Source organism: Gambusia affinis, linkage group LG23 (assembly GCF_019740435.1).
Source record: "Gambusia affinis linkage group LG23, SWU_Gaff_1.0, whole genome shotgun sequence".
Classification (NCBI taxonomy): domain Eukaryota; kingdom Metazoa; phylum Chordata; class Actinopteri; order Cyprinodontiformes; family Poeciliidae; genus Gambusia; species Gambusia affinis.
The window spans coordinates 1560951-1585397 of record NC_057890.1 but is presented as its reverse complement, the minus strand read 5'-3'; the positions used below and the strand labels follow the sequence as shown (position 1 = coordinate 1585397).

Below are 24447 nucleotides of genomic sequence, written 5' to 3'. Positions count from 1 at the left end.
TGTGGCATTCCAAGGCATTTCTCCTCAGCATCTGCTATTCTCCCTTCTTGGAGTGTAATCCCTTCTGTGTGGATGACCTTACCTCTCTTTGTCACAATCGGCCTCATTTCTCCTGCCTCGGATCTTCCCGCTGTAGATCCTGGTGGTGTGGATCAGTGAGACAATGTCTCATTCACTCTTACCATACAGCTTGATGTCATCCATATAGAGACTGATAGTGGTCCCATTTCTGAGTCAGTAACCAGCCAGTTTTGCTGTTTATTTGGTTGAGGCGGTTCAAGCCTGTGCAGAAGAGCAGTGGGGACAGAGCATCTCTATATGCCACATTTGATGGAGATTTTTGTAATTGGCTTCAGATTGACCTCTTGGATTGTTTTCCACAACCTCATGAAGTTTGAATCACAGTCTGTTGATGTTGTTGACCTTCTACAGCTTCAGGCATTCCAAGATCCACATTTGGGGCATTGCTTAAGCTTTCTTTTAATCAAAAGAAAATTTTTCGTCTGGTAGTCCTCCTAACCTTTCTGTGCCTGTGTCGTGCTCATCTATGTCCCTGCTTGTCTTAGCTGGTCTGATGCTTGACAGGAGCTTCCATGTTGTAGAGAAACAGGTGATTGGCTGACAGTCGGGTGTGATTGTCCCCCTTCTTGGGTCCTTTCATTCTCTGGACGATTTGGCCTTCAGCCAGACATTCAGGGTTGGTCCCATCCCTCAGCAGTTGGCTCATTTTTGACGCATGCTGCATGCTTTGGTGCAAGAATGCAAGAATGCAGTAATCTTGTGATTCTTTGTTCTTATTTTCTATTATGTAAAAAACTAGTATCTTCATCATGGAGCTAATATGACATTTCCTCTAGTCTGAAATTGATAACAACCAGAAAAGGCCTGATCTGGCTATCACTGATAGTGAGCTGCTTGCACTAAGCTTTCTAAATCTTGATTGTTGAAAGCATTCAAAGTGTGACAGTATAATAGGCTTGATTACAGTGTGTGTAAAATCCAACAATTTGTCATCTGTAAAAAAAACAATTGATTAAACAAAGCAAAATAAGACATAGCAGAGCTTTTTGGATGCATGAACACATTCTGATCTGAAGGGGGAAGTACAGCTGGAAATCCATCATGCCTACAAAAGTCCAGGATGACTAGTTCTTACCTGCTGGCTTTGTGGTAAAATCTGCAAAATAAAAACTCACCAGCATTCTAGCATTTTTATCCTTAATGAACATTAGTTCAGTTCACAAAAATGACGTCATTAAAGAGATGTAGGACGATAAACTGCTGCCAACACGTTTGAAAGAAGACTCTTCAGCTGCACACAGGCTGCTAGCACCGCCGCCAGCAGACAGAGGCTTCTATCTTTCACTTTCATTTTATTAATTAGCCTTCACATTCCAACTTAACACCCACTGTCACATATTAGCAGAGCTGGGGAGGTGGGGGCGGTTAAAGAGTCATGATGGCCATGTTTTTCCACCAGACTGAATGCAGAAACGTGAGCACCTTTAACCGTAACACAGCTGCTCATTCGAGGAAGTCTCCAGGAACAGAGCCAAGGGGGAAGCACAGGATAAGTTGTACATTTAGGGGCTGACACAGGTTTTGAATCACTCTTTTGAGTGTGTGTGTGTGTGTGTGTGTGTGTGTGTGTGCGTGTGTAGGCGTGTGTGTGCGTGTGTGTGTGTGTGCCTGCATCTGAAACACATTCATCACATGGTTACTGCCTGTCTGCCCAGCAGAAAAGCCATCTTTTTTTTGCACTACATTGCCTGGAATAGTTGTTCCACATACTTTCAGAGTAACCTGTGTGTGCATGCGTGTACGTGTGTGCATGTTCAAAACAATCCAGCCAGGTTATTAGGACCATAAATGTCTGTGTGTGTGTGTTCATGGGGGCTTAGGGGGGATGAGTGGCTGCTCTTATTGGAAGAGAAATGACTAAGCTGGTTTACTGTAAGTAGAAGATGTGTCATGATAAAGTCAGCCAGCATTGCCGGAATCCCACCTCGTCCAAATTTTTTGTAAAACAAGGGCATCGTCTGAACGCTGATCTTTTTCTTTGATAACTTCCTCCCACTCAAGTGAGGAGTGAGAAGTGAAACCTTTCCCTCCTTCCCTCCTAAATGGATGTTTTCTGGTTAACTTCAGATCTATAAACAGCTCAGTGCTGCTATTTTTATCTAGCTTCAAATTGGACTTTTACGATTGTTTATGTGCGTACCGGGAGGAAGACCGAGCAGCTTCTGTTGCACTGGGAGGGGAGTGGGGCTGTGAACTCTTCCCAGAACTGAGCTCAAACAAAGCCAGATGTCTGAAATTCTCCAGAAGGAGATGATTTTGTTTTTGTTTTTTCTTTCCTTTCTATTCTTTCCAAGAAGGAGATAGGATCCGGAAAATATGCCAGACTGGTTAGTTTTCCAGAAATCCAGGACGTTTGAGGCTTTGGGTCATGTGGACTTGTTTTCCAGATCATTAATGACTTCTGAGTTAGAGTTTATCTAAAAGGTTCTGCAAGTTGGGAATATAAAATTGTCATTAAGATTTTCTTTCACTGGAATTAAAGGCCCAATAAAATCACCTAAAACTAGTCTCACATGGTAATTCTCTCTACATCAAACTTTACACGTGACCCAATGAAGTCAGTGAAGTGCCAGTTGTGGAAAGTTTGAAGATCAAGTTTAATAGTAAATAGATGTAATTTTGCAGTTTGTTTTTTGCAGACATATTGTTTCTAAAACACATGTAGATCTACAGTACATATAAAAAAAAAAATTAGAGTAATTTTGAAAAGTTCAAACTTGACATTTGAAACTAGAAAATTACATTGACATAATAAAAAATATGTTAAAGGTAACTTTAAAGGTTCTTATTTTCAAAAGGTACTTTTAATCTAACAAGCGAGCCTCATCAGAACACATTCTACTTAACGTATATATGCCTGATTGTGTTTATGAATGTAGAATAAACAGGATCCAGTAATTTGTTGTAATTCTGATCTAAATATCTCTGTTCTAGAGTTCCTTTCCTATGAGCCCCAACCAAAATCACAGACAGCCAATCGCCTTCAGCAGCCATCTTATTAGTAAATAGAGTTCAGCCGTGTGTCATTTAGTATCAGTACAATATTTATACTGTATAAATCCAGCTGTTTTTCTGGCTTCACGGGTTTTTAGAGAACATTAAAGAACTGCAGCAGACGGGTCAGAGAGAACTCTGTGGAGAAGATTAACACTGGCTTCTTTGGTGAGATGTTTAAAGCAATAATCCAAGCTTTAAACGTCACTGAGCTCTGATCCATACATCATCTGAATATTGAGAGAGGACGGAGCAAAAACAAACCTGCCGAGATATGTCACCTTAATGGAAAGACTGGGCAAGAGGCTCTGGAGGAGCTACAGAAATCCTCTGCTCAATGTGGAAGATCCTGTTGATTCCATTCAACATGCCCACCACAACTATGAAAAAGAGAAAACTGGTGTTAAAAAGAAAGATAGTTCCCAAAACAAAACCCTTTACCTTAGTTCACCTTCCAGCAGGACGACAAGCTGACATGTAGAGCTTAAGCATATTAAAGTGTATTCATATGTTATTACAGTTCAAAGTCCAGAATTTAATCTAAATTAGGGAGGCAGGGGGGGAATTACAGACACCTGTGGCACTATTCAATTTCTTCTGTTCAAAAACTTCAGAGTTCAATATTTCTGGAAAAGTACGAGACAACCAATGTCCGTCTGAGAATAAATTTAAACCCAGGAAGCAACACTTAGCTTTCAGAGTGCTTTAGGTAGAAAACATTCAGCTCACTATCCTCACTGGTTTTCTCTTTAGCCTCAGCAGTTAATTGTTCATAATATTAACTGCTTGAAGCAAACTTTTTAAATAGGTAAACAGAACATCTGATTCTGACAGGTGAACCTGATCTCAGGACCAGTCTGACCTGCGTCAGTCTGCATGCTGGGATCATGCACGCCTCCCTCTGGGCTGTCACTCTGCACCTCCTCTGTCTGGACAGAAATTCACTCTAAACAGAATCTACATGCAGCTTAAAAAAGACCAGCCAGATAAGATAAACCACATTAAAACTTTAATGAAAATGATATTTAGATACACGCCCAGCCCTGCTGTCCATATCCATCTATTTATGGCCACATTGCACTTTTAGCTTCTTCCACCAGGCTATTAAGTTCTAATAACCCAACAGTGTTTTTTTCACTTTACAATGAGTTCCCTGCACTCCACTGTTCAATACATAATATAATCATGTCTATGTGGACCAAAATCTCTGAGGAATGTTTCCAACACAATTTTGAATCCATGGTGAAGAGAAAACCTGTTAACGTTTGGAGGCAGATTTCCTGCAGCCCTGGAGTTGAGTGGGCTGTCACTGGTATATGTCCTTCCTACAGGAAACTCATCATGATTGGATACAATGAGATGTATATTTCTATTACCCCCTGCTGTCCTCTCTGCATACAGAGAACTTATTCTTGTCCTGCTTGTCACCTGTAGGTTCATCGATGACGTCTGTGGCAGATGATGCACACTCTGCTGCCGCGCTGTGACTAATAGATATTGCTGTGAGGCGAGAGCAACCTGCCCGTCTCCTTGATTAATATCTCTCTCAGTCCTATTGATCTTTTTTTTCACATCTTCTGCAGTAAGAGCTTTATCTTACTGCAATTGGAGTTTTTTCCAGTGTGACGCGGCAAAACTAGAGTCACGAAACAGGAGAACGTGTCCTGACATTAGCTTGCTTTGTGTAACGTCACCTCAACCTCTCTCCTCTACAGAGGCAGCAGGAGGAGACGGGCAGAGCGACCAGCAGGGTGACATCATCGCTAACCGTGGGAGCCTGGCCTGCTGGTTATGCCAGCGGTGAGACTGCGTGTCACTTCCTGGGAGAAAATGGAACAGGAAGCCAGAGAGAGAGAGAGAGAGAGAGGTGACAAGTGAGAGCTTTAACTCAATAATGAAGCCTTTCTCCAGTAACAGGGAATGGAGTCCTGCTAATGTGTGTGTGTGTGTGTGTGTGTGTGTGTGTGTGTGTGTGTGTACAGCTCTGTGTAACTGTGTTTCTCACACACTTTGTTAGCTCAGAAACCTCTTTAAAGCTTTTAACAGCATGTCAACACTTTATTTTGACTATGCAGTTACAGCAGGAACTCCATGGAGAAAAAAGCCCAACGGCCCCTTTTTCCCTGAGTCGGGGATTTCTTCTTCCGAACAATTTTTAAAAAGAACAGTTTGGAGCTGTGGTGTGAGATAGAGAGAGAGAGAGAAAGAAAATCCAAAATCAGGAGCAGTTGATGCTGTTTGAGTTTGGCTAAGCTGATCTGCAGAGTTAGAGCTTTTTAGATGGTCAATTGGAATATTTTCAAAGATTCAGATATTTAATATATTATATAAATTCATTACACACAAATGATTATGTGTGTAGTGAACATTTAATACCTAATTGTGATGACGATGATTTACATTTCAGAAACATCCTAATTCAGTTTCTCGTTATGTAATGAGCAACATGGGGAAGAATCCTGACTCAACATTTTCCCAGCAGATACGTAGTCTGCTAGAAACCACCTCTTTACTCTACAATTTTTAAATGCAATGAACGTAATTTTTTGAAATTAAGTTGGAACAACTTAAAATGGAGGGATTTGGATGAATTGGTGCCCTCTTGTGTCCAAATGTAAAATTACTAGATTGAAGCTGAAAATTCAACAAACTTTTGGGTCATAAAATTAAAGACATCTTATTGTGAAGAAAAAAAAAATCTAAATATATATATTTTTTTTAAATTAAAGAAAAATAAAATAATACAAAAAGAGACAGCTTATTGTGATCCCATGCCAGCTGGTTCCTCCCAGCATTAGTTAGATAAATAAAATGTTCAGCTAACTCTCCCACATTCATAAATGTTATCGCTTTGTGGGATTAAGCTTCACATCTTTTTTAACCTGGATGAAATGATTCTGCAAACCTCCAACAACTCATCACCTGACACCCTCCTGAAACAAATGCAATCTGTTTCTTTGTTGGCATGGCAACCTGGCAACTTACGTAAGAACAGGGTGCCTTTTCCAACAAACAGCAATGCGTGCACAGGTCTTTGTGCTGCTATGTGAGACACACACACACACACATACACAGTGCTGCATTCCTCTGGCAGCCTGGTTGTAACAGGCATAAAGCCATGGAATCCAGTGGAACCCAGCACTTCCTCTGCACTCTTCAGATACAGCTGGGATATGCAGTCACAACTACAGCAACTACCCTAATCTCTGATGGTGATGGTGCAACATGCTGACAGCTTTCTCAGTGTGAACCAAGCAAGGCGACGGTTTTAGATGCAGGTAGCAGGATGCAGATCAGTCCAGCCAACAGATCAGTCCAGTCAACAGATCAGTCCAGTCAACAGATCAGTCCAGTCAACAGATCAGTCCAGTCAACAGGGGGCGGAACTGGACAAAACACCTGGTTTTAATCTACTCCGTATTCTTCCTACAAACATGGCATCTTCACACACACAAACATATATATGTATATATTTTTTGGGTTTTATTCTATTTTTTCATTTACTATGTTTGTTGGCCTAGTGTGAAGGACACATGACCCTGCTGTGCCCATAGGTGTTCCCTGCTGCTTTCATGACCGTCATCTAACAAGTATACAAATATAGAATAATGGCCTTAGGCCATTATTCTATAACTCCAGGCCTCGAGGGCCGGTCTCCTGCAACTTTTAGATGTTTCTCTACTTCAACACACCAGATTCAAATAATGAGGTTATTAGCAGGACTCTGGAGAACTTAACTGCACTTAGGAGGTGATTCAGCTACTGGATTCAAATGTGTTTGATCAGGGAGACATCTAAGAGTTTCAGGACACCGGCCCTCGAGAACCAGGATTGCCCACCCCTACCCTAGAGTAAAGCCCTGGGGCCTGATGTCATCAGCTGGTCTTGACAGCGAGAGCTTCCTACCTTCCTTCCTGTGTGTTTGTGATGTCAGATCTACGGCTTGAGTCCAGAGCTGACAGCAGCTGCTGGATTTTCTTCCTTACATGCAGAACCATCATGAGTTGTCAGCCTGGTTCTGTTGGAGTTCCTCCCTGCTGCTGGAGGGCAGTTCTCGTATGCCAACTGTCTGACACTGCACTGCCATGACAACAGCGCTCATGTTTAAAGTCTGAAGGATATTTGCCGTCACTGTAATTTTCCCCTCTGAAGCAGCAGCTCAGACAGCAACACAAAACCATTCAGTGTGAGAGCATGATGGACTCCATATTAGTGAGTTATAATGTTTCCTCACTTATAGCCTCCCAGTTGGTCAGACAACCTTAGAGGAGCTGAAATAGTATATTGAATTATAATATTTTCAAATTCCATATTTGAAAATAGTGTATTTCTTTGATATGTTATTTCAAAGAACATTATTTTCTTGTGTTTGTGAATTTATCTGTTTTTTCTAAATGTGAGCATCTTCTCCGGAACAAACATTGGCTACATTCTCATTACAATTGTCTGGAAGTCTTTGTAGACGTTCTGCTAAAGTCGAAAGAACACAGTTTCACAATTGCGATGCTTCCATTATATAAGAAATAAAATTAAAATTACACGCGAATAAGAATATTACAAATCAGGGCAGCAATGAATGTAAACAGTTACATAAAATATATTCATAATTCAGGCATAGCAATAGCTCTCATCATATATCAGCCAATCAGAGGGAACCCCGGCATTGGAGCAACAAGTATCTTACATTTGGGAGTGGCATTTTGGGGAAATCGTAGTTGTTACAGGAGAGCTATGGAACTGTAAACTGGTCCATCACACTTGAATCAAGTGGCTGAAGGCTTGTTGAAGGTGAGAGACGTCGAACACCTGCTGGAGTTGAAGACCCCTGCACTGAACCATTCAAACACATTTTTAATACAGAAATGTTGGCGTAATGAAAAATATGTTTGCTGTAGTGAAACGGCGTCATTTCAAATGATTTTCTGCTGTAAAGCAGCACTGGAATGTAAACTAGTAGAAAAAGACTGAAAAAATTATTAATGACTTTACCACAGAGGGAACTGTCATTTTAATGAGTAATTTCCACATTTAATAACTTGAATGCATTTTAGTTAAATATTAGGTCATTTAAAGTATACAACAGTTACTCCTTTAATACATTTGTTAACATTTTGATGTAAAATACCACAATGTATGTGTGTATGTGTTTAATAATCCATGGTATCTTGGATTGTGGCTCTTTTGGTCTTCCGTTGAGCTGCTCTTGGGAAAGGTGTACATAATTTAGAAGAGCTCTCAGACTTGGATTGGACTCCTTCCAATCAGATGCCACTGAGGCATCTGATCATGCCCCAGTGGACACACCTGTGTGACCTTCAGCTCAGCTCCTGAGGTTGTCTGACCAACTGGCAGGCTCTCAGCTGAATCGTCTCCCAGTCTGTTGGGAGGTGAGTATTGGTTTATTTGCACAAGTAAAATGCTTTTTTCTTCGTCTTAACTTTATTCATAGAGACTGAAGTTTGCTTTAACTGCCTGTTTCTTTAAGCTGGTCTGCTCTTGTTTAATCAGTTTTTTCACACAATGCTTAAGGGGAAACTCCATGACCTCTGCTGCTCCCTGGATCAGGTTGGTGGGTAGAGTTCATCTCCTGGCTCCTGGCTGAGCTCACAGAAGGCCTTCTCTAAGAAGCTGGTTTCACGTGGTGGTTTAGATGTTTGTTCCTGTTGTCTAGCACCATATGAAATCAGTGTTCTTGGGGACAGAAGGATCGCTCTGGCAGCAGGCAGGCAGCCCAGCGCTGGCCTCTCCCTCTATGTCGCCACTAAAAGATAACTGATTTCTTCTGGTGCATAGAGCCATCTGCAGCCTTCTAGCACCATTTGAAATCGGTTATGACACTGTGGATCACTGCATCTGATGCTTAGCAGCTCATCTGGAGACGACTGGAGAGAAGCACTGTTGCAAGGATTTGTGTTTTGATCCTTTTTTGTTTTTCTTTTAATGTGGCTGTAGTTCACAAGATTTGCCACCAGAGGTGCCAGAATTCATAAAAATACAAACGGTACCTAAAACCCAAATATTTGTATATGATAATGAAATTATGATGGTAACGGCTGCTGCAAAAATTAAAATCGACTGGGGGACGTGGAACTGTTCTGGAGTTCCAGTTACCAAGAGGGAGGAATTGGAGACCAGAATATAAATTAAATCAATTTTAGTCACATTTTATTGCATTGTTGGTTTCAGTCAGGATTAAGAGAGTGGAAGAACTTTGAATGTAATATCAAACTGACCTGGAAAGTCAGTTTGATATTACATTCAAACTCATGTTTGAATGTAATATTCAAACATGAAGCAAAATGTACGGTATGTACATTTTGCTTCACAAAATCCTAATACTGTAAGAAGACAATGGACCGTCTACCAGTGAATGCAGTTCAAACACATTCATTATTAATGGAGCATCCTGGACTAGGGCTGAAATGATTCATCAGGTCCATCTATTACTAAAATAATTGTTAACAATTAATCACTAACTGGAATAAAAATACCTCTCAAATATGTCATTTGCTGAAAGAACAGTGCAAGCAGTAAAAAGGTTAAAAACAGCAAAATAAATAAAAAAATACGGTATGTACATTTACATTTAAGATAAAAAAGTAAATCTGTTTTATCCTGAAGTGGGATAATTTTAGCTTTACCTGGTCAAAAAGCCCATATTAAGCAAATTCCACTATTCAATTATTAAGTGTTTGATCTAAAACTACTTACCAGATCTGCTCTACACTGTATTGTTTGTAGCTACGGATGCATTCTGTCCAAATGACCAAGCATTCACTAAGTGAGTATTGTTGTAATAAAATGTTCATTTTCTTTACTTAAAAATGAAATTAACTATTTGCAACTTTCAATTTATTTCTAATGTTGTACAATAAGAATGAAGTTTGGCCTGCAATGGGTCTGTGTGTTTTGAAATAAATCACAAATATTACTCATAAAACTTATAAAAAAATTAAGGCTGCAACTATTACAAAATCTATGCTTTTTATGCTTCCTCCCCCCCCCCATAATGTTTATTTTTTTTATAGCCATGCTTTTATTACATGAACTGCGATGCTCATTCCCTTTCATTGTTTGTTCACCTAAAGTAACTGAAGTAGGCGGTGTGAAGAAAACAAGAGAATTAAAACATTTCCTCCTCTCCCCTGCATGTTTTAGCTATTTCTGCTCTATATTGATTCAAATGACTGCATGACCTGCTCTGTGCTGCAGGATCCCATTAGAAGGGAAATGCCTACAACATGCAGGCAGTAATCCCTGAGGACCAGAATGGAGAGCACATGCAGTAAAGCACTTAAAATAAAATCTAAAGAAAACATAATCACTGAAATATCAACATGCCTCTAGTATCAGCCGCTAGCTGATAAACGGCTACAAAATACTAAGATGTATATAGTGCTAGTTCAAATGAAAATCATTTTGACATTTTGGCATCAAAGCTCTCCAGGTTGATAATCAAACATTAGACCACTGCAATAAAGCACAAGACCATTGTTCAGCTGTCTTCAGTCAGAGGCCTCTTACTTGTTGAAGCTGTTGTTGCGAGACTGACTGCTGCCTCATCACCACCATCCACAGTGACTTGATGATGACAGTTGGATGAGTTACAACTTTTAAGGTGTTTTTGGGACAAAATATTATTTTAAACTGAACTGAATCTACATAATGGTAATGTATATAGAAAAGGAGCCTCATGTTCCATTTTCTACATTTATTGTGGTTTGGTTTTCTTATGTACATTTATACAGCCATATAAAAAATAATAAAAAGTCAGGTCAGGTGGAACTGTTGAACTCCTCGCTGTAGCCTGGCAGCACAGACAGAACTACACTCTTAGCACCTGCAACAAAACAAATACAGAAATGATGGTCAGTTTTTTTCTATCCATGAACATGTGCTGGTGTCTACCTCCAGCAATAAAACATTCATTTTGTCTCTCAGAGTTCAGAACTACAAGTCCTGGCCAAAAGGTTTTGTTGTGAGAAATGATCAATTTTTTCTGTAAAACTTTATAACGTCAATACAATAGCATGCCATTTCTTACAGTCAAAAAGATACTCATGACTGTGAAAGCATGCAAGCTTTAAGAAAAGCTGAACAAGATAATGTAAATCAGATCCCAAAACCAAATTACATGCATACAGTCACTATAAAATGTAATTTATAGTCAGTTTTCCACTATCTGCTGCATGTTTAGCATTAAGATGCCATTTTAGGCTTGAATAGCTTCAAAAACTGCCAACTGCTTTTAGCACAACTGTAACACAACAGTAATCTTTCCCAGCGTCCCATCAAATTGTTTTTTTGTAGAAGTTAACCCCCCCGTTCATCGGTGCTGATGGCAGATGATCTTTGTGCATCAGATTTAGGGGCGTACCAGAAACACTCAAACACAAAGGTTCCAGCTCGGGACTCTTGTACGCAAAAGAATGAACACATTAAAAGTCCCTTCATAAGCCATTGTCTGTAGCCACTAATTCTTGACACTTCTCATTCCTAACGCTTTTGGCCATGACTATAAAAACAGAAATATGTCCTAATTTATTATGCGTTCATAGTAAAGGACCTGAACTGGCGAGGCTGTCATAAAACTGCTTTATTTCCTCCGCTGTGGCAGGTGGAAATGCAGGTGTAGACTGTCTTGAATTTTCATCGATGGTCTGAAAGGACACACACCATGTTGATATGTCGCACCACATCATAAGTCATTTTTCCGATCCTTTAAAGGACACAGATCTGCACCTTTCTCCTCTTATTTGGGTATGAAAAGTTGACGTCACGCACAGGTTCAACACTCCGCCGGCTACGCAGAGAATTTGGGAGGGCAGGGGATGACTTCTCCTGCTGTATACGCACACCTTAAAAAAAAAAAAACCCAAAAAACCCCCATCAGAACACTGTTTGTAAATATTCAGATCCATATATATAACAAGCACTGACAGGAAAACAGCAACTTACATGCATCAAGTGCAAACAGCGTGGCGGCAACATGTGAACAGACCACATCTGAACTCGCCATACATGTGCAATGACCAGAAACGACGAGGCCACTGGGCTCGATAATGGTCCACACAGGGTGAGGATTCTCAGTGAGGCCTTCAAACTGGATCACCTGACAGGAAAAGAAAAGAGCAAATAGGCTTTAAATGTGACATTTGATACTGGCAAGAGTAGATGGAAGAAAATGACCACGTAAACGGCCAAATGTATTTTCAACATGGACGTGGCAGCATCATGCTGTGGGAATGTTTTTCTTCAGCAGTGACTGGGAAGCTGATTAGGAATGAGTAGAGCTTCATCTTTCAGCAGGACAACAACCCCACATCAAAGCATATTCATGGTTTGAATGGCCTAGTCAAGGTCCAGACCTAAATCCAACTCAGAATCTGTGGCTTGACTTGAAAATCGCTCTCAATCCAGTGGAATTGGAAGAATGGACTAACATCTGCAAAGTGAGTGTTGCTGGTAGATCCTGCCATGGCGACTGATTGGGTAAACACACTTCTTACAGAGCGTCACTTCAGGTTTTCAGTGAAAGGTACCCAAACGAAATAAAAACGCAATGATTTATTAATAGTTTTCTGACATGTGAGAGTTTCCTTTCGCTTTACAGTTATTCTGTGCTTGGCATTGATTCCCAGCAGGTTTTCCAGTCTGTCTCACCTTGCTGGTTATGATGAACTTGTCTTTCCTGGTGCACAGCATCAGAGATCTGACCCAGCCACGGAGGAAGAACCGGTAAGCGTCCAGGCTCTTGTATGCCTTCAGTGCGCCTGCGCTGTACCCTGCATACAACACTAACAGTTTACAGACTATCTGCCGATTATATAGTCCACTATAGGAGCCAACGTACCTGGTACTTCGATGAGAAACATGAATATATCAGGGTAACACAGGCCTGGCAACTCCTCGATGCGACACTCTCTGACGGGTTTTTGCTGTGTTGGGGGGATTAGATACGGATCTTCACCCACAGCAGAGATTTTATCATCATAGCGTCGCCTGGCAACACTGTTCAGTCTTTGGTAGTAATCTGACTTCATAATAGCTTCAGACCGGCGAACCTTCTTTGTAGAATGTGGCATGTCTTCCTCTGTTTCTTGTTTAAGTTTCTCGTTTGCTTCTTCTTCTTCTTTTGTTATTATGGCGGCTGGCAGCCAGCATTGTAGCAGTGCTGCCACCTACTGAGCTGGAATGTGAGTGGTAGCCTACATGAATAATGAAGCTGTTCTCTACTTTCTTATTTTCAAATTACATATCCCTTATGACATATTACTTACGTTATACTCGATATCTTTTCTTATTCCATAATCTTTTTCCTTTCTTCTTTTTTATATAATTCCTCCCTCTCTCAATCCCTCACCTTTTCTCTCTCTCTCTCTGGTGTTCAATTTCCTTCTACAGTGTCCTTCTAGGACACACTTTTATAATTTTTTGTAAATCTGTTTTCCATATCGTTACCATCCTAAAATAATGCAAGTATTCTTCACTCATGTCTGACCTTCTGTTATTAATCAGCTGAAAGCTGTTTGGCCACGCCCTTCCAGTGAAGGGACTTGTCTCTCATTGGTTGATTTTTAGTCTTCCGCCATGTTCAAAATACTAGTGACGAGCTCTTCCTGTTGTAATCATTGTAGTATTAAGATATTTAAATAAGACAGTTAAAATTGGGATGCTAATTAAAATAAACGAATACGGTGAAGTGGAACGCGCCATGTCGCCGTCAGAGAAAGAGAAAGGGAAGGAACAAGCAGCCGACATTAAGGTGAAATTTTCCGCGGATGAGGCAGTGTCCGACAACAAGACGCTAAGACGGTGAGTCGCTTAAAATTGGTTTGGGGTCCGAACCAGGTTAGAAACCCAGTATTACTAACAGTTCAATTATATGCAGACCAGCAGAATTGCAATGGCTGTACTCGATTAAAAGGACCAATTCTGGCTGAACTAAGTGCAGTGGCGTCTCAATGCCACAGGATGGCAGCAGGAGACCACTGGGATGAAAAAATTGTATGTGCAGTTTGTCTTTTAGGTTCTTTTACTTTTATATTTGTAATATTAATGGGATTATTGAGTTATTTGGCACAGAGCAGGCCATTGTTTTTTTTTATTTTGGTCTTTTCAGTGTTGGTTCTATGTAGAGAAAAACTGGTTAAAGTCCTGCGATGACATGTAGAGGATGTAAAAAGTACACACGGAAGATATTCTGGAGTTATTAATACCTTACAGTGCTTAACAAATCTGAGCCCATATATAGAAACCAGCAAAAAGAATGTTGTTCTATCACAGATGTGTCTTTCATAAGAAACAGGTAAAATATCTGTGTTGTATATGTACGGCTTTTGGCTCCCCTTCCTACAGGTCTGTAGTGAGACTATTCTCACATCATCCTTGTGATGGAGTCCTCCATCATCTTGAAAAATCCACAGATCATTGCCACATTTGAATCGTTTGAATAACTTGCAATTGATTTCATTCTTTATTCAGGGCAGTGTAGCTCCACACATGGAAACAGCCAATTTCTCTTTTCTTATTGGTGTAATTGGGGCTGATTTTAAAGTGGCAACAAAATTCTGTAAAAACTCCTCATATGCTGGACACTCCAGACATTCTTCAATGATTTTTGTTCAGCTGGAGTACATTTAGCTGCGATGTCGCATATGTGTTTATGTGTATATATGAGAGTATTTGGATAATTTCTTAATTATTTGTGGATTTAAAAAGGAAAAAAAAAAGAATTTATCAATTTCTGTTATAATGGTATAAAATGGCACTTAATTTTTATTTTGAAAAAGTAATCCTTGATCTAGACACACGGAAATAGAGAATATGGTTTCACATGTAGACATGATCATTTGTCTATATATTTTGGTAATTTTCTGATGTTTTTGTTAATTAATTTGGGTAATATGTTTTAAATTTGACTCACTATGCACACAGTGAGGATGGCTCCATGCTGCTTTTTTATTGTTGTTTTTTTACATAGCCAGTGCTGACAGCCAGGGATTTCAGTCTGTTCATTAGAGTGATGAGATTTCTGCTGGACCCTTTAACAGCTTCACATTTACAGATGATATGATTATGCTAAGGTGCAGATTCCTAATCAATGCACCAATCAGACTCGTGACCTGGTAATACTGATTTTCTGTTTTCTTTAAACTTTGACCTGTTGAATATCAGTTTGACTGGTTCTATTTTTTTCTCAAAGGTTTGCATTATGCACAGAGTTAGTACGTCCCTTCATTGTGTGTTGAAGCCAACAGAAAATGAATGTTGCTGTAAGCTTTTTCCTATCTTTACCTAAAAACATTTGTCCATCTAGCCTTTATCTGAATTTTGTTCAACTGGAAATAGTGCATTAAATACATTCTGCTGGCTGATGCAGCTTCTGTTCCAGCTTATTTACATGGAAACGAACAAACTCTTGCAGAGAAAATGTGGGTAAAAAAAACTGGGAAAACCAAGTAGAATGTAGAATACCAGTATCCCCATTTTCCAAAGATGATTTGAAAAAAAGTTAACACTGATGCATGTGCCAGGATATTTAAAAATTCATAGTTTGAATCTGGTGTTTCCCATGCTTTTAAATGAGTGGTAAGGCATTAGTTTTGCATTGACTATTCATAAGTGGTAACTGACTGAGAATGGGATTAAAGCCCGAGCACTGCTCAGGTAAAGATTTTCATCCTACGTGCAACTTTAGAGTGCCTTAGTACCAGCCCTATTTAGTTCGCTTTAATTCAACTGTAGTTTGTCTAGAAAGTCCGGTTTGTTTGGGGAGGTGTGAATGTGTAATACAACTCTGATCCAGAGCAAAAGAGAAAACTCTGGTGTGCCTACAAATGTTGGGTTTGGGGGGAACTCCGATGCGGTTCAAATGCAAATGTGAACACCAAGTTTACCAAGTGGATCAGAGACCGCTCAAAAAGCGAACTATAGCACAAGGCATTCTGGGTAAATACAACCAAAACAAATGCGTGTGTGTAGCACTAGTGAGGAAAATGGCTGAAAATCTGACACCACTCCATTCTTGCTTACATTTTCATTCTACCTGAGCTCATGAAGGAAGTCGCGTAAAGTGTCTTATGAGGTTTTAATGTCATTTCCTAAAGCGGTTTTTGATACAGCACCACCGCATGTGAACAGGTTTCTCAAAGGGTTTGGTTCATTTCACACAATGCAGTATGAAAGAGAACCACAGCAGCTGAAAATGCAACAAATGTTCCAGTTGAACATTTGGATTATCTGATGGGAAAACACCTTTAGATTCAGTTTGATTCTTTACTTGTTGAAAAAACTGATCATAGAAATAATAAATTTGCACCTTTCACCAGCTGAAGCCACAATTTTAGCTTCATCTGATTAAAGATGATTAAAAAAAAAAAGAAACAAAGCTAAACGGCTAACCAGGTACTCGAATACCCACCAAAACAATCAGCTTTCATCATATGGAAGTAACTAACCTAATCAATCCTTCAGCAGCACAGTCAGGAATGAGGTGGATAGAGTGAAAATGGTGAGAGCTCTGAGTTTGGAAGTAGTGAACAGAATTAAAAAAAATCACTGCATAACAACAGGAGTCACAAAGTTTGAACTTTTTGCAATAGAAGTTAGCAAAAAAAAAAAGCTAATCCTATCTGAATCCTATCAAAGAAATGCTGGAAAAAGATTAAAACAACCCGAACGGAGGCTTGTAAACTCAGCACTGTGAGATCATGTTTCGATAAATTGGCATTGATATACAGGCTTCCAGAAGCTGTCAGTCTTCTAATGTTTGTGCTTCATTTAAGCATCCCTGTTTGCTGGACAGAACAGTCTGCCACTATAAAGGTAGAGGAGAGGATGGTAGTGAGGTAAACCCCAGGTCAGATTAGTTTCCCTGTTAGCAGGCTTTAACAAACAAGGGTAGATCCCAGCAGAGATCCTGCCTGAGCCACTGACTCATGAGCCACGCTTCCCTGAACCGTAAAGGTGAAGAAAGGACCTTTGTCCCCCAGGGTGGTAACAGTCAAAATCACAGTCATATCAGTAACTAAAGAAGGTAAACACAAGCGTCAAGTGCTTCTTGTATAGGAAACGTGAAGTTGGGTAAGTTTTGTGACTCATTCCCTGTGGAGTCTGTTTATGACCTCATGACTTGAAAAACACACACACACAACCTTAGATTACACCTTAGATCCTGTGTTTAAGGTGCACAGTTGTTGCTCATCTATCTGTAGGGAGTTTAATACACCAAGCAGGGATCTGGTTTCTCCCAATTAAACTTTCCTTGGAAGATGTACACATTTAGACATGCATAATAAGATTGAACTTACATGCTTCTGATATTTTCTCACCAGCAACTTGCTTTTTATTGCTGTATTTCATTTCATTATTTCTAAAAGGAATAAGGCAACTTATAACTGGACGTCACTAGGTAGAGTTTTCAGTTTCACCACAACACGGAAATCAGACAAAAGCTCAGGAGAGGCATCCGGTATATGGAACACTTGATACTCAGCATTTTTATGTGTACAAAAGGGAGTTTTAACAGGAATAATAGTGTTAAGTCACCAATTGATTTATATACATTTTGTGTAGATTTTGGTTTGAATTGATTCTGACATCAACACTGAGCATAATCCATTAAGATCCTGATAGAATAAAACACAAATTCTAATCTATCAAACATTTATTCTTTCAAACATTTTGATCAGCTAAAGAAACAGGCAAGGATCTCAGGGTTCATCAAAATATAGCAAAATCCTGGAGGAGAGGTTGTTTCCATCTGCAAGAGAACTATGGCTAACATATTCCAACGAGATGCATTGTACATGCTATCGTAATATTTGGACAGTTTCACAAAAGCAGATGCTCTCAGTGGACACTAATGACATTGCCCTAAGTGCTAAACACAGAGTGATGGAATCAGAACTCTCTTCTACCAATAAGAGAACAAAAACAAAGAGAGTTCAGACTTTTTCTTCTTGCACATTTTCCTTAGTTTATCCAGAATCCTGAGTCTCTTTATGTCATCCTACAGATTTCCCATAGAATTTTCACTCTGGTAGAGATGACTTCGTTCATTCACTCATATGCTTCCCATCATTATCATGTTTAGTAACAGCAATAACACTTTCTAGTTTATGATCAGGCCTTTATTCAAAATCCGGTGGTATGTCAAAGACTTGGTGATGTCATGAATCCTAACAAGGTAACGAGAAGAGAACCAGGCCCACAGCGTCACAGATCATCCACCCTTCCTAATGGTGACTGAGGTCCTTTTCTATATGTTCATCCTTTAATTTACACCAATGCACATAGGAGTGTTTGCTGCCTAGAGGTTACGTTGCCTTGTCTGACCTAAGCACACAGTTCTAATTAAACTCCCAGCAGAGTTTAGTGAACTCTACATGATTATGTTACTGATGGCAGAACATGACATGTGTTTTTTGTTTCCTGGCATCGTTTGCATACCTCTCATCAGTACTGGTTGTTGCGGAGACTTGTTGACTTCAAGCTCTTAAGTATTGATGCAGTTCTCTGATGGTTACATTTTACCTTCCTTACTATCCTGCTCACTTTGCATGAAGGCCACATTAACATGGATCTCATTCCAGGTTGGTAGCTAGTGGCTGAAAGGAATGAGCCACTGTGTCATATTTATACCGTGAGTCAGAGTCACAAAGGTGGCCTCTGTGGCTTTAGGTTGCAGTAGGGTTGGTCCTGACTGGTGTCTATACTTGTGCTTAAACCAATGGTTTAGATTACCCTGCCTTCTTGAGGTTTCTCTTTTGTGTTCTAGGAAGGTTGTGATGTTCTTCTGTTCTCCTGAGAGACTTCAGTGGAGAATAATCTGGGGGGGAATTTGGAGGATATTGTTGAGTGGTGAAAAAAGCACCTTGGTGATTTCTTTTGTATATATTCCATGTCTTTGGCAGAGGAGGCATAAACCGTGTTTGAATTGTGTGGGGTTTTTGAAGTATCACATTAGAAAACATTGGTGGAAACCGCAAAATTCAAAATAACTGTAAATTTTGCAAAATTTGCTTGCTTTGAGGTGGTTTTGGACTTTTACAAAAATGGGTAATATAAGAATATTACTTATATTAGTATTTCTTTCTAAGGAGAAATTCTGTTATGTTTTTATGGTTCTCTTTCTTTTATGATCATTCTTTGTTTTGCCACCTGAGCTGAAAAACCCCCCCATCTTCTGGCAAGTCTGGTTTCAACCTGTAGCATATCTCTCAACACAGTCATTCTTTTCTTTACTTAACACTTTTGGCCTTTAGCCATTATTTTAGTCAGCATTCATCCTGGGTCTTGTCTACAATATCTAAAGGTGGGGATATTTGTCACACAAACTGATTTGTCTGCTGTCCTCAAAATAAAACAGTTTGAGGTCAGATCAACACCTGTAGTAATCTTTGATCCCTAACTTCCTTTCAGGACACCCACAAAGCTTCTCATTCTCCAGTGTCCTTCAGTGTGTTCTGGTCCTAAACAGCAACTGCTGCTTCCCCACGGTACATTTAATGTGGGTGGTCCCAGCACTCATGGAACCTGTCTGCTAAACATAACCACTCCCTCATTGTTTTCATTTGATTCTTTGCTTTATGTTTGTTGTCAATTTGTCTTTAATGTGATCAAGTGAGTTTCCAAAAAACAACACTTGTGTAAATGTCTTGAGACACATGTCATGTGGAACATGACATGTGTTCTGCACATACTTGTTCTGCATTGGTAAATAGTTCTATGGACAAGCGCTTCATGCTTCATGCCATTCACCCATTCATGTACGCTGATGGTGGTAAGTTACTGTTGCTACTATCAGCTGTGCTTTTTACGTCTAGACACATTGCATACTGATGTACACTTTCCATAGGCGCCCTATGTTGCTCCCTAAAGTCTAACAGAGTATGGGCATGTTTACCTGGTCATTGTTATGCAATTCCATTCAGTTCTCATCTGGCTTCATTATGGATTTCTCCCATTGAGATTGATTTCCTGCACTGGTTAAGAATTGCAGTCTGCCAAAATAGGATTGTAGTTTGACAATGGCAGCAGAAGAAGTGAACAAAACCGTTCAGTCTGTGTTGGCTTCCAAAGATTTAGCAGTAAAGTTGGAGAAGAAGTCGGAGCAAGAGGAATGTTCAAAACATTTGATTGCAGACAAAATGTCCGTAGAAAGCCTGGTAGAAATCAGCTGTTGAGGGGGGACGAGCCTCTCAGAGTACAAGTTCTGCAGAAGTTGTCGGCCTGATTCCACACGTCTATTTGCTCTGTGGAATGTACATGGATCAAGCATAAAACAAGCTTCAAGCTGCTACTGCTTGAAGGTTTCTGCTTTAATGTTAGCTTCTGTTGTTCAGTATTCTGTTACTGCATTTCTTCATTACATTTTGCCTTTTGTTTCTGTTAACATTGGACTCTTTAACAATCAGTTCTGCTTTAATTCACTTCTTCAGTTAAAGAGCTTTCTGCATTCAACCTGGATTTTCACAGGAAATTCAAACTTTTTAGTTTCTTCCCAGTTTCTGAAATTGCTAACAAGAAATTGTTAAAAATTGTTAAAAATTTTCACACAGAAAAAGAAGCATCTCTGCATACAACTCTATCCTTTTCTTTTCATTTACAATGCAGTATTCTATTTATATTTAACAGGTAAAATTCTTTAATTCTCATATAGTCTATTATGTCACCATGAAGTGAGCAGTGTGCTAGTCTAATATGACAAGCTCCTGTTGATCATCTTCGTTAAAGCTCTGCGTGACTTCTCAGGACATGACTCAGGGTGGGAGTCGTGAAGAGCTGGAGGAAGGTCTAGAGCTGTCTGCAGCTCTCGCTTTGGGACGACAGTTGGTGTGTGTGTAGTATGACTGGAATGACTCAGTGCTCGCAGGACACACACGCTGAACAAGTGTTTCGGAGCAGCTCAACATTCCCCGGATGCCTTTTTTCAGACCTCCCAAAAGAGATTAATGTTCAGACACTGCAAACTTTATTTATACAGGGTGAGCATCAGCAGTGGTTTTGATTCACCCTGTTATCATTGTGTCTGATAATCCACGTTGGTGTTCATCCCCCAGTCTGCATTGAAGTTGTAACCCATTCATTTAGTTCTTTCATAACTCCCATGCTTCACTTTGCCATGTTTGGTAGTTTGCGGCCAATTTCTCACACAAGCATGTGAAAATAAAAAATGCTTCAACAGAGTTTCAGTTAATTGTTGGTATCAGACTAATCCTTTTTGCTGCTTTGATGTTCTCCTCAGTGATTGCATTACTGAGCATGATGGGTTGTGTAATTGTTCTCTCTGTGACCTTATTCCCCCAAACATCACTGTGATGCTTTAACACACTAGTGAGCTGAAGGAAAGCAGGGATCCACCCTCCATGGCTAGAGACCAGGGTTGTAATAGTTTTAGGTTTTTCATTTCAGTTTAATGTTGGTTTTATTGTAACGTTTCATCCAATTCAGTCAGATTTAATAAATTTTTAAACTGGGTTTGCCAGTTTTTCTTAGTTATTATTAGTTAAATATTGTGTAGTCTTAGCTTAGTTTTTATTAGTTATAATAGTGGTTTAATAGTTTTAATACTAATTAATTAACTAATTAATTTTTGGGTGCATATTTCAAACAGATCAAAGTGATTATGTGATTATTGTGATTATGTTTACATCGATTGAGTAATTGATTTCCCAAAAAAGTTTTCAATTATTGTTGAACAAAAACTGATCGTTGTATCCAAACTTCTGCTGTGGTCATTTTGTGGACTGGTGTAAGTTCTGACGGGAGGAATATGGAGTTAAAATTAAAATAAAAGAAAATCTATCTCACATCAGTTCAAAAGGATGATAAATAGATTCCTAAACATGAAAATGATCATACGTGGAATTTCAGTATGTTTTAGTTTTATAGTAAACTTTAGTAACCTTGTTGGGGACAATGCAAAAAAACGATAAGTTATTTTTTGGGAGGGGGGAGGCGGTGAGAGAGGGATAACTAATGACTCCTCCTCCTTCAAATAGTAAAGTGAATGGTCCAGAGTCAGCCTGGAGGTCAGTGAGGGGGCCCACTGGGATTATGCAGAGTTTCCCTGGACGGGTGGATCCTTATCTGTCTGTGTTGGTCGGGGCTGCAGCTGCATCATGCTCAGGCTGTGGTAGGTACGGGGAGGGAAAAGTTTCCTCATGACTCCATCCTGAGCAACAATTCTTTCATATCTCTCTTGTGAATGCTTTGAAGTCAGATTTACTCACTTCTAAGCCGGGTCATGGGACAATCAAGGGTTGTTTGAAGCAATCTTCCCTCAAATGTTCAAGAAAAAAACCAAACTTGTCATGTAGATGAATGATCTTTTTATCCTGATCCTCCCTCTAATTGTTTTCATGATCATGTAGGTCACTGCGGAGTGGGGGCTCTTTCACCTTTCCCACTACTGGAGCACAGTGGGATTTCACTTTGGTGAGTATATACTGCTTTGTTTTTTTTGTTGTTGTTTTTTTAAAGTTTCCTTCTAGCTCTGCAGGAGGGGGTGATAGTGAGAACTATAAAGTGAAGAAAGCTAAACAATTTACTCCATGTTCATGTTTATGATTTTCTTGTGACTGCTCATTTCCCAGCTCTGGTGCTTGGCTGAGTCTTTGTTGCTATAATTCTTCCAGCAAAGTCTCGAACAGTAGCACTGCTTATTGTCACAGCAGTTGGAGGCGACTTCCTGTAAGACACTCCTTCAACGCAACATTCAGTTTACATTTTTCTTCAGTTTATTTTTATGGCGCCATCTTAGTAAAGTTTCCTGTCATCTCAGGAAACCAGAATACACTAAAATGTAAACAGGTGTATTTAAAATGCATAATCATACATAATAACCAGCAGATTCAGAATCAATATTAGCAAGAAAGTACATGTAATTTTTGTAGCAACAATGGAGAGGAACAACTTAAATTTAGCAAGAAAAAAACTTTGTCTCACTACAACCACAAACCTCTGGGGTTTTTTTTTTATTGGGATTTGATGTGAAATGGATAAACAATGGGACACAAAACAAAAGATCTTGCAGATAAAAATCTGGAAGGTTTGCACCAATAAATCTTTAATTTTGGGAGATGGGCCACTGTTCCTTTTTGCTCTGCCATGAGAGAGATCTAACTACCAGGTCACATCAGTGGTTAACAATATCACCCCACTGTAGCCAACTTAGCAACTGTTGCTACATTTAGCAACTATTGAGACAAAAAAAATTGGCATGAGTAGGTCAGGCTTTTGCAGCCAAAAAACTACAATCGGTGCACCCCTATTTGTCATGGGTATGTATCCACCCCCATTTTACTCTGATACCCCACAGTAAAACCATTTGGATTCAGAAGTCGGCGCACTACTGTCCAGCTGTGTGTACTTCCAGATGAGTAAAAGTGCAGCTGTTGTGTGAAGGATGTTTACATCAGGGGTAGGTTATAAAACAGCATCCCAGAGTTCTCTTCAATTCAGCATCTGAAAATAAATCAGTGGATTCAGTCAAAGTCCAGACTTAAACCCAGTTTGGAACTTGTTGCAGTTCTCTCCATCCATTCTGATCGAGCTTCAGCCGATTTACAAACAATCAACTAAATTGCCTCTAGATGTGCATAACTTGTAGTGACATGCAGACGGGGAGCTAAGCTTCCGTTTGGAGATAAAAATGAGACAATGTGTGTTTAAGCTGCTTTCCCAGGTGAGAACATCCAGATCCTGCGGCTGAAAGCCCGAGTTAACAAAGCCACCTTACAGGTAGTACCTGTTATCTTTGTGAAAAGAGCTGTAGGTTTACTCTAGCCAGGATTTCTATGTCACATGTCCATGTAGCTGCTCCAGGATCAGTGACAGCTGCTGTTGCTGTGGCTTGAAGACTCTTTGTTCCTGTAGGTAGAGACCAAGCGGCATGAAAAAAGACTTCAACCCTCCACCAAACGTACGCAACAGACAGCAGAGCTTTGCTGCATTTAACAATGAAAAAAAAAAAAAAGATCTGCTTCAGATTTAGAGTCAAACGAAACGGTGATTAGAAACAGGAAAGGGTAGACGTCAAGCGGCGAGGTTTACAGCTGCTTGAAACCCAATCCATCCGTCATCTGCAGCCAGAGGTGGAATGAAAGCAGACCGAGAGAAGGCCTGCAGCTCTTGATCTCATGCCAACCTGCTGCCTTTGATTCACAAACGGTGCACACTTAGGTCATCTCCTAACACCATGTGGAACATCTTAGTTCACTCAGCTCTCCCCCACTCTTTCTCTCTTTTTTTAATTTTATAAACCTTACAAATAGTTGGCAGTGATGAGAATGCTGTAATCACATGCCCCTCTTATCTCCAGCCTAGTACTGAAGTCTAAAGCTGCACATTCTCTCACACATAGAA

General features: G+C 39.8%; 2 protein-coding genes and 1 long non-coding RNA gene across 4 annotated transcripts in view; 2 read left to right on the top strand and 1 right to left on the bottom strand.

The window, feature by feature from the left end:
* Positions 1–8618, top strand: part of LOC122826118 — a 46261-nt gene extending 37643 nt beyond the window's left edge. Inside the window, exon 3 of the long non-coding RNA XR_006369739.1 lies at positions 4791–8618. This is a non-coding gene — a long non-coding RNA (uncharacterized LOC122826118). The remainder of the gene's footprint in view (positions 1–4790) is intronic.
* Positions 8619–10771: 2153 nt separating this feature from the next.
* On the bottom strand, positions 10772–13618 carry LOC122826117. Its single transcript, XM_044107642.1, has 6 exons — positions 12929–13618; positions 12739–12860; positions 12034–12187; positions 11818–11933; positions 11642–11735; positions 10772–10915 (listed from the first exon to the last, which is right to left on the bottom strand). Exons 1-6 carry the CDS (start codon positions 13158–13160, stop codon positions 10851–10853), a joined length of 783 nt encoding a protein of 260 aa, XP_043963577.1. The 5' UTR covers positions 13161–13618; the 3' UTR covers positions 10772–10850.
* A 20-nt stretch (positions 13619–13638) lies between these two features.
* net1 (neuroepithelial cell transforming 1) overlaps positions 13639–24447 on the top strand; it is a 29954-nt gene continuing 19145 nt past the window's right edge. The window contains exons 1-2 of one of the 2 annotated variants that reach the window (XM_044107637.1): positions 13639–13890; positions 22455–22518. In XM_044107637.1, coding sequence (XP_043963572.1) covers positions 13748–13890; positions 22455–22518 — 207 coding nt within the window. In that variant the 5' untranslated portion in view covers positions 13639–13747. Of the gene's footprint in view, positions 13891–22187; positions 22217–22454; positions 22519–24447 lie in introns of those variants that run through there. The other variant, XM_044107638.1, reaches the window with a different exon arrangement.

Excerpts from the sequence above, each read along its gene's own strand:
- LOC122826117 (XM_044107642.1), bottom strand. The coding sequence starts at position 13,160 with ATGCCACATTCTACAAAGAAGGTTCGCCGGTCTGAAGCTATTATGAAG. Across the intron at positions 12,188-12,738 it reads AGTTCATCATAACCAGCAAG|GTGATCCAGTTTGAAGGCCT; the intron begins GTGAGACAGACT and ends TTTTCCTGTCAG. Across the intron at positions 11,736-11,817 it reads ACCCAAATAAGAGGAGAAAG|ACCATCGATGAAAATTCAAG; the intron begins GTGCAGATCTGT and ends GTGTCCTTTCAG.